At 45.4% G+C, this 10,279-nt stretch overlaps 1 protein-coding gene across 1 annotated transcript; it reads left to right on the plus strand.

Annotated features, from left to right (window-relative positions):
- Positions 1 to 2,001: 2,001 nt before the first annotated feature.
- Positions 2,002 to 10,161, plus strand: errfi1a (ERBB receptor feedback inhibitor 1a). Its single transcript, XM_056606458.1, has 4 exons — positions 2,002 to 2,225; positions 5,013 to 5,212; positions 5,395 to 5,480; positions 5,774 to 10,161. The coding sequence occupies exons 2-4, from the start codon at positions 5,061 to 5,063 to the stop codon at positions 6,730 to 6,732; spliced, it is 1,197 nt and encodes a 398-aa protein (XP_056462433.1). The 5' UTR covers positions 2,002 to 2,225; positions 5,013 to 5,060; the 3' UTR covers positions 6,733 to 10,161.
- Positions 10,162 to 10,279: the final 118 nt, after the last annotated feature.

Raw genomic sequence — 10,279 nt, forward strand, 5'->3', positions numbered from 1 at the left:
GGCTGTTGTCACACTTCCTGATACAAAAGCCCTGTCGCTGGTTGACGTCACTCCCACGGCCCCGAGCTAAACCTTTTGCTCCTGCCCTTATCTGGCTGTGAACTTTGACCACTGGCTGAATATGTGCACTCCTAACTGCCTGGAGAGGTAGAGGTCGTCAACCCTCTGACCTCCACGCCGCATGAATCATTTACACTAATGACAGAGTCTTGCACACAGCACCATGCCACACCCTTCCTGTGAGCGGGGCATCAGCTGATCCAAGAATGGTGAGGTAGAAGTCAAGATTGTTGTAGCGTGTGAGGAGAGGCGGGGAAGTCGAATTAATTAATTTAAAAGAGAGAAGGTTTATCCCCTTATTCAAATGTTTTCTTCAGCTACCGGACAGGACTTTGGTCTGACTCATGAAGCACAACAGGAGACAGACCTTTTTATCAAAGGACCACTACAGTCACAGACGAGGGAGACAGAATGTCTTTTGTGCCCAGCTTTGTGTTCTCTGAATGTATCTGCTTATCTCCCTCCCTGACTAACTTTATAATGAACTTCCTGTGAGTGATGACATCACTCACACGCCTCAAAAGGCAGGCCCTGGATTAAAGTAAAAATGGGTGGAGTAATAGTCTCGAACACGCGCAGACACACACGCACACACCCGCACACACAAATGCGCACACACATTCATAACAATAGGCTCACACATGTGTACGACGCATGTGCACACACACACACACCCGTCGTGCATATGCAAGCACCCCTGTTTTCACCCCGCTGTCCACAACTGGCTCGTCGGAATCTCAACAATGTCTCTTGAAATGAATGATGAAGTGGGATTAGGACAAGCCTGGTCCATGCAAGGGCCAACTATGTTATGATAAGCCCACTAGCTTCAGGGGGGCCAAGGCTAGCCATTGGGATTTAGCAACCCCCCTAGCACAAGTACACTCTGTTCCCTCAACACACACCTCTGGTTTCTGCCACCAATTGAATCAACACGCGTTGTTTGTAGCCTTTGTGCTGCAATGTTTGGTTAGCGCATATGTCAGTGGTGGGTCTGTGCAGCCCGGTAAGGTTAGGTGACACAGTTAAAACAACAGCACTTAACACCCGGCAAGGCTGAGCACTTGGAAATGGAGAGTGCGGTGGATTAGCACGTTCCAGATATATTTTAAACTTTATTTTTATCAGGGACGTAGAACTTGTTTTATATGAAAGAATACCTGATCGCATAGATGAGTCCAACAGTACAAACTGTCCTTGTTCCTTGATATATGTTTTGTTTGATATGTACTGTACATTTAACCAGGTAAACAGAGAGAAAAAAACCTGACTGAGCTCAAGAAAAAACCCTCAAAGATCTGATAAGCCAACTGCGAGACAATATGGGCTCCGTTGTGTTAGCTGCCAAGCGCTGGGGAGATAAGCGTGTTTTTGCCTATGTTTGCTGTGCCTGACTTTCTTATCTACCGTTGAGCCATCCCGCAGGCTGCCTTTGTCTCCATCGAGGCTTGTGCAATTATTTTCTTTCACCTTGTGTTTATTCATCCTGTCTTTATTTATTTCAAATTAAAATACTACTACTGGAAAACACTATAGGGGAAGGATACCAGTGCAAATGCCTCAGCCTGCAGGATAGCTCTGCACATGGTACCGATAGACTTCTGAAAGCACCCTTTCTTTGACTGGAACACAGTTGTAAATAGATTATGGGAGCAAAAATTGTATTAGAAAGCTTTTTATTCAGTATTGCATGGCTGATATTTATTTGTATATTGTAGTAACAATGTGCTGACTGAATACATTTTTGGTCATATGTTGGATGCCATTCATAGGATGATCATACAGTAAATAAACACCATTATAAATAATTTCAAGCAGGCTTGCACCTGCAACACAATGCTTTGTCTTCTTTGCTGCAGGTACAGCACATGATAGTCTGAAAAGCTTTTGAAATGGGACGCTGTGACTTTAAGAGGGCGGAGCCATGTGAGTGCTGAGCTTAAAACATCATTGCTCACAACAACACTAGTAGACCATCGAGTAGAATCACTCATTAGTAACAGTATAACTACGGTGCTGCTGTGCTGTGCCTGAAGCATAGGAAACACAGGCACTCTTCATTGTAACAAAGATCGCACAAACCAAGGAGTTATTTATTATTTTTTGTCTAATGCAAAGAGGACTTTAGGGGTCTGGAAGCCAGTGAACACGGCGAGATTATTTTGGTAAGTAATATACTGAAAATAATACAGAAAAACGGTGCCCAGTATACTCTGCCTGAGACGAATGCTTATTGATTGATGAGTGTTAATATTTGCTTACATTACTAACACCTTGATACACTCCTTGGGTTGTGTTTCACAAAGGGTGGAGGGCATTAACAGCCATCTCATTTTCAAATCAAATTAGATTCAGCACACAGAGTATTTTGTACTACATGAGTCATACAAACTTTCAAAAATGGTTTGCCATTGACTGAATTTTTCAGTTCTGTTTCTCTAGCACATAATATTAGAACACACTTTCAGGGCTTTACCGCTGTATTTTATTATCCAGCAAGCTAGTGTATTTCATCATTTCCTAGACTTGTCAAATAGCAAAGCTGCGTGTGTGTTATGGTGTGAGTCACTGCCTCCTAGAAGGCTAACCATTATTATCTCAATCCGGTAAGGTGAGGGGGTGTGCGCGCTGTTTGCTTGCCGCACAGGTAGAGCGGGTATTGTTGCTCAGGAAACCGCTTCAGGGGTGTCTTACGCGGGGTGTGATCTTCCTCCTACAAGGGTTGCGTGCAGCTTCTGCTGCTCTAACCTGAGGCGGGATAATGTGTTCAGATAGTTTGTGAGATAGGAATCTCACAAACCAACCACCACCTGGCCTCATCAACGCAACCAGCATCCACCAGCACTCCCCCACTCTTTATAATGATTTTGGCAATATATCCAATTTCAGAGGAGCACAGGAAACGGTCTATCTTAAATCTCACGGTAATAGAAAACCCAGGCGTGATTGGATTCGGGGGCCCCAAGGCCAGCCCTGAAACAAGCTGCGTACAAATGCCTCCCTTAGAGTGGCTAATGCAGCCCATGGCTACACATCATTTGTTTAATCCTGTTGCCTGTAAATGCTCTCATGGTTAACTGCCAGGACCATCTCTTTGCACCTGTTGTGAGGGGAAGAGCAAGGCCCCCTGGGGTCCATTATCGAGGATCATGTTGCCTCCCCATCTTCACCCAACCAAATGGGGGGGCCCCCAAACGAGGGAGAAAGAGTAGGTGGGGGTGGCGGGGGTCTGTGATGCCTGGGTTGGCTTTTTCTTTTATTTTTATCAGACAGACTTACTTGCTGTTGCTTGCTGTTGTTGTTCAAGCTTTGTTTCATGCCAGCTGTCTGGGCATTATCACACACACACACACACACACACACACACACACACACACACACACACACACACACACACACACACACACACACACACACACACACACACACACACACACACACACACACACACACACACACACACACACACACACACCCCTTCCTGTCTGGGAGAGTGGTCTCCTCAGTCATCGGCAGGACATTATAAGCTGCAGGACAGTGTGTCCAGGGATGCATATCTGGGTGATGGGGCAGACAGACTTATTACAGGACAACAATTCAAATTGTAATGGATACGTGTGCGGATGGACATCGCCGGGTTGATAACCTGTGTCGCAGCTGCTAAAACATTGCACATCAAAGAGCTGATCTTATAAAAAAAACGGGTTAATTTTGACCTGGGATATTACTGTCTGGCTCCTCCAAAATAAAGGTTGTAATAGACAGTTGAATGGTCTTCATATGCTCACTTTGCATTATGATGAGCGGGCACAATAATGCACAAATACTGCCCACAATACACATGAAATCAACCAAGAATACATGCAATCATTTTGATGGGAGGATTTCTTTTGTCGTAGGGTTTTGACAATAACGACCAAGTAGCAGTGTTTCACTTCCTTCACTCTGAGCATTTAGCTTGCGGTTGGTTCAGTCCCATCACACGTCTAAGACATGTCGGGGAGACATCCAGTTCCTCTGAACATTGAGGTTGTACACAGTGGAAGGTTTCACTGTTGTTGGGCACTGCCTTCACAACAATGCCCTACAGAAACAAATTGTGAAAACGTTTCCCCCCTGGTTGAAGAGATGGTTTTCAGAGGGATGATGGAAAAAAAAAAGTGGAAAGCCATCAAGGTGTGATGTGTTGTGTTTGACCCTAAGTTAGTCCCTTTTAGATACCAGGTAAGCGAATAGTGTGTGTGTGTGTGTGTGTGTGTGTGTGTGTGTGTGTGTGTGTGTGTGTGTGTGTGTGTGTGTGTGTGTGTGTGTGTGTGTGTGTGTGTGTGTGTGTGTGTGTGTGTGTGTGTTTGTGTTGGACAATCTGTGGCCGCCGCATGTTTCCATGACCTTGTAGTGTCCGTCCGTGGGGGCTCTCCGGGCACGAGCGTTTGAAGTTCCATCGCTGTGAGCGCTTGTCATTCCTCTATCGGAGCAAGCGGGGAGAATGTTGCTTCATCAGGAGAGGTCTCTTTTAACAACTAAGTAACTAGCATCCCAAGAGTCACCCTGTGTTCCTCCTGGCCTTTAAACAATAAGGCCAGGAGGACGCCGGTGTTACGGTGCTGTAGGTTAGATTCAAGAGCTGTCATTTTGTCACTTTTCAGAAATGCCATCACCATCTGTCAGAGAATGAGCGAAATGCTCTGTGATTTTCCTGTTTTATTGCACCTGCCTCTGTATGAGACAATTACAATTTCAGACCGGTCATGTCTTCCCTGATTGGTTCGGGGAATCCATCATGTTTGTCAGTCACAGGTGTGTGAATGTCCACTTCTCAATGCCAGAGAAAACATAGGGAGGGAGGGAATGTTAAAACTTATTATAGGGAATAATAAGTTTTATTTTCTATTTATAGTGTCTTAGCAGCAATGTGGGCTTTCAACTCATTCAAAGTTCTTTGTTTTCAACAGGTTCATTGGAATTAACAGCAGCAAGGATTCAAGTCTTTCCTGGCTTTGATGCGACCCGACTTTGTCTGGAGCATGTCCACAGCAGGCCTGACTGCTCAGGAGATCTGTCTGCCCACAGAAAGCCCCTTCCTGCGGGCCAGCTACTGTCACAGCATGGCTCGATCCAAACCCTCATGGAGCAATCCTCATGAACGAGAGAAGTGAGTGCAAAGGACGCTTACAGGAGGCGCATGCTCAGAACATGAATTAAACGTATGCTGAGACCGTAAACCTAAATCTGTGATCTACATTATCGCTTGCAATAATATCAAAATTGGGATAAAACCCAGCTGTGAAGTGGTAATTGATTTTAAATGCCGTGTTTCTTTTTTTCTATCAACAGGCTGTTGTACTTCAGTATGGAATCTCAACATATAGACCCAAGCTTCCCATCCTATCAACCACTACCCCCTACACTCAGTGTTGAGAGTAAGTATAGAAACTGTCTAGACGCTCTGCGCTTGTTGACCATGTCTGAAGCCAGCCGAAACCTTCCTCCCAAAGTAAAGCCCTGTAGGGAGGGATTACTTATTTTAAGATGCATATTATTTTGTCGGTTTTGGAAATGCTGAACCCACTTCCTAACATTCAAATATAACTCCCATGTTCTTGTTTTTCTTCCTACTTTGCGGCCAAAAAAAGCCATATCTAATTCTAAGTGTTGCGCTGCATGACATTTCTCACATTCTCACTGTTCTCCCGCTCTCTCTCCCCTCCGACAGAGAAGAAACACAGCCAGAAGAAGTCCCCGCCCGCCCTTCCCTTCCTGACACTCAGCCCGGAACCGTGGACTCCCAGCCCGGACGACGACCAGGTGGTCCCGTCCTTCCAGAGGCTGTCAATTCACGAGCGGAGCAGCCCTCCCCAGACGCCCGGCAGATGTTCCAAACCCCTGCCCCCCCTCCCCACGCGGCCGGACCACTGCCCCGAGCAGGATATGGACCGAGAGGTGGAGGAGTTGTTCCTCGGCACGGAGGACAGCCGCTGCCTGGTGCCCGACCTGTGCTCCAAGCCTTCCCCTTTCCGCTACGGGGCCCCCTTCCGAAGGAGCTTCCGGGACTGCGGGAAGATCAACCAGGCCTACTTTGAAGGCCCCACGGTGCAGCCCAGGCCGCCTCAGCCCCATCCGCTCCCCGGGAGGGAATCGAACAGGGAATCTGTGGAGAAGCATCCCCCGGAGCCGCCCGAGCCCCCCTCGGCGGGGGGCCGGGACAGGGCTCTGAGGAAGCTGCGGCGGTCCCAGTCGGGCCCCGCCGGCTCCAAGCCCTCGTTGCTCCGCTCGTCCTGCCGCTCCCGCCGGCCCCCCGCCATGGATAGAGCGACCGCCCCTCCCCCGGTGCCCCCGCGGCCCAGCAAGACGGTGGATTACCGCCGCTGGTCGGCGGGGGACCCGCACGGCGCCTACAGCGACGAGGACAAACCCCCCAAGCTGCCCCCCCGGGAGCCTCTGCCGGTGGGCTGCTCCCGCACCCCCAGCCCCAAGAGCCTCCCCACGTACTTCAACGGGGTGATGCCCCCCACCCAAAGCTTCGCCCCGGACCCCAAGTATGTGAGCCTGCAGAGACAGAACAGCGAGGGCTCGCCCTGCATACTGCCCGTGATCGAGAACGGCAGGCAGGCCAGCTCCACACACTACTTTCTGATGCCGCTGGGTCGAGGCGGGAGAGGGGACTCTACTTGACTCTATAGGGGACCACCACGGGGGTGTTGGGGAAACAACGACATGGAAACGGTGATATCGGACACTTCCGTCCCTCAAACTGCTGCTTACCCCTCTTTTGTTTTGTTTTGTCGATGAGTTTTACTTTTATTTTTTTGACCCCTCTGTATTCTGAAGACACAGGGTATGTGTGCACTGCATTCAGTTACTGGAAGCGTCGAACGGCGTTTGTGACGAGAGACGATTTACCGAGGACAAACGACGACAGCTACAACAACCACGACAACACGCGCGTCTCGGGTTAGAGGTCGTAGGTGAACCGTGGCACGGATTATTTTTTTATATGAATATTATTTCACCGTATTCAACGGTGTGCTATTCTTTGGCTCATTCTGTGGTGCAGTTGAAAGGGTACAAGCGGGACTTGCGCCTTGCGTTCTCAGTGTTTTGTGCCTGGCGGGGTGGAGAGCAGGTGGGCGACACTCGTTCAGTTTAGTGTGAACCGATTTTTTTTTTACATTGCTTTTGAATCTCACACGGGACAAAAGGTCAGTAGCGAAAACCATGTATCACTTAACGTATCTATGAAGCTTACATTACCATTTTTATGTCTATATGAAGGATGCATCGACGAAAAACAATCCCACTCTTATGTTCTGTATACATACATGTGTTCCCCTGCATGTCTCCACTACAACCGGTATGTAGTTCCCCTGCCTCGGAGTGTCTCTCCCCCCCGTCTCGGTTTGTTATTGGCCTGCCCCGCACAGTACATTTTGTGTGGATGGACATCATATGTGTAGCTATGCATTGTTCCAGAAGAATGTCTTTCATTAGTGAACGTGTTGTTGTATGTGTATGTGTTTGCGTATGTGTGTGTGTGTAGTGTAGGACCAGTGCTTCTGGTAATTTTTTGTTTATATATATCTATATATATATATATATCTATATATATATAGATATATATAGATGTATATAGATTGACTTTCTACATTTTGTAGAAAAATAGTTAACAATATTTGTTACCGTGCTCTGCCTGTTTTGCATCACCTGCTCTTTAAGTACAACTTCCTCAAGTGCACACTTGTATTATTACTCGCTCGTCGTCGGTGTCCAGGTCAGGTCTTTTTGCACAGGAGTTAATTCTTGGTAAAGCTGTGAGTCATTTGCTTGGAAATAATTTGCCTCAAGTACTACCTCCCTCGATGACCCTTCAGAAAAACGCTCTGACAATAGCCGCTATTTACTTTGCTTTACACTCTTAATGACATATGCATACAAGATAGGGTGGTGAACATGTTGTCCCCCTTCATTATATTCCTCACTATGCTCCACAATTATTACTTGTTCAATTTCACACACAATAGATGAGAAAACCCCCTTAAACTACACACACAGTTCAAACCACTTCATATTTTTTGAACAGTCCTTAAAATCGCCGATCCTTCACAACAAAGGAAGTTCGGCTCACCTGATAGCACGCATGACACACACACACACACACACACACACACACACACACACACACACACACACACACACACACACACACACACACACACACACACACACACGCGCGCACACAGTGCGCGCGCACAAAGTGCATGCGCAGGCCATGACAAACTGACTTTCTTGTTCTGCTCATGCATTCCTGCCTTACATGATTGCAGTGGGTGTGGTAGGAGAGACTTTGGCTGCTGGCAGCAGGTGAAGTACATGAATTTTATTGTTATAGGTGATTGAAGTACCTTTGGGATGATATAATTAATGTAGCACATGCGTTGAGGTAACCCCTTGTGTGAAGAACACGCTGTTCGGTATAAAAAAGAGAGAAAAGACACATTAGCGCGAAGGTCAAACGGTCATTGAAGTATGCTTTATATTTTACTCTCCCTCCTGGTCACGAGAAAAGAATACCTTGCTAGAGACGACGTTTTGATATAATGTCTCAACATGTTTACATTATACACTGATTTTTTTTGTTATATTTAATCTTAATATATTGACATGTCTTATGAGAAGTACAGAAGAATAAAAACGACATCAAATGAAGATTATGGTTGTACTTTCATTGAGAAATAACTGACATTCTCTGCTGTGGTATAAAAACATGCACTGGGAGAGTTAAGAGAGTGTACAGTATTTAACAAAGAAACTGTCATTATGTATGGTTGATCGATCTATAGTCTTTTAAAAAGGAAAACAAAATAAAACAACTTATTTATGAACCTGTTGGATTTCGATGTGTGATTTTTTTTTTTCTCCTCCAAGTGTGATTCAGCTGTATGGCCTGTTCCATCATCGCCCACATGCTGTGCCTTTCAGTGGCTGGCCACACTCCAGGTACACCACAGAGTCTTAAACAGACACAGGCAGGTTACCTTCCGCTTCCTGGTCACAGCTAGGTGCTTTACAGCTGCTGGAGCCACGGCTCAAATAGCAGCTGGCATAATGTCCAGGTTAAGTGTTTTACAATGCTGGGGAGTGCCTTTTATTCTTGACTTTTGTCCGTGCGGTTCCACATGAATATCAACAGGGATGGGTTCAGTGCAGTTAGACTGAGTTAAAGGGAAGAGTTTGAAATGTAGAATGTACTTTTACGTCACAACGTTGCCATGGTGGTGTTGCGCCCATTTTGCGCTTTCTTAACAAAGGCAGTGACCATTTCTGTAGGTATGGTGCGCTGATAATATTGGATTGTGTCTCTGAATAGAACAAAAGCAACAGTGTCATCTATGTAGGCCAAGCCTTTAACCTGCTTCAGTCTTGACTTAGCCAACAGCTGACATAATGGGTCGTGAACATGGCTTCCTGTTTTATTATCAGCCCAATTTGCATTACAAATTGTTGCTTGTGAGGTAAGTAGGTCATGTTATTATATTGAGAGTAACATATACAGATATTAAAGTTGTTGAATGTAAATGCTTCATATAAATAAAAGGCACATCATCCTCTTCATATTGATTTTTGAACTTCTGGCGAGTCATATTTAAAGCTATGTGATTTGTAACAGATTAATGTGATTGGGACCTATAAACTGTGATTTATGAGCTATGGATTGTAACTATGCTTGTAGTAATGAGAACTAAATGTAATAGTTTTTAACCATTTCTTCACAGAATTCTAGTTTGCCATTTGCGCTTTCAGATTTTACCAATTTTAGCAACAACTCTGATAAGTATAAGTTTAACTTCAAAATAGATCTGAAACCCTAATCCTGAAACATTTTATGATGAGCTAAATTTCATTATCAGTTGGGCGTCTTGGTTGTTGCATTATTAATTGTTATATGACCTCTGCTGATTAATCTGAATGGACTGAGCAAAGAGGAATTATTCCCTTCCTTTTGCCTTCAAGTTTTGGCTCTCTATAACACGAGTAGTAGGCCTAAATCGTACAATAAAACACAACACAACAAATACAAACATTAATTTCCATACCATAACAGATACTGGCAGCAAATATGGCAGTAGAAATTCCAATTATCTACTGCTTTAACTACCACTTGCTATATATAGAAAGTATCTGTTTAATAATGCAAATTATTTGAAAAGTACTATTTGCTCAT

This window comes from Gadus chalcogrammus, chromosome 13 (assembly GCF_026213295.1).
Source record: "Gadus chalcogrammus isolate NIFS_2021 chromosome 13, NIFS_Gcha_1.0, whole genome shotgun sequence".
Classification (NCBI taxonomy): Eukaryota; Metazoa; Chordata; class Actinopteri; order Gadiformes; family Gadidae; genus Gadus; species Gadus chalcogrammus.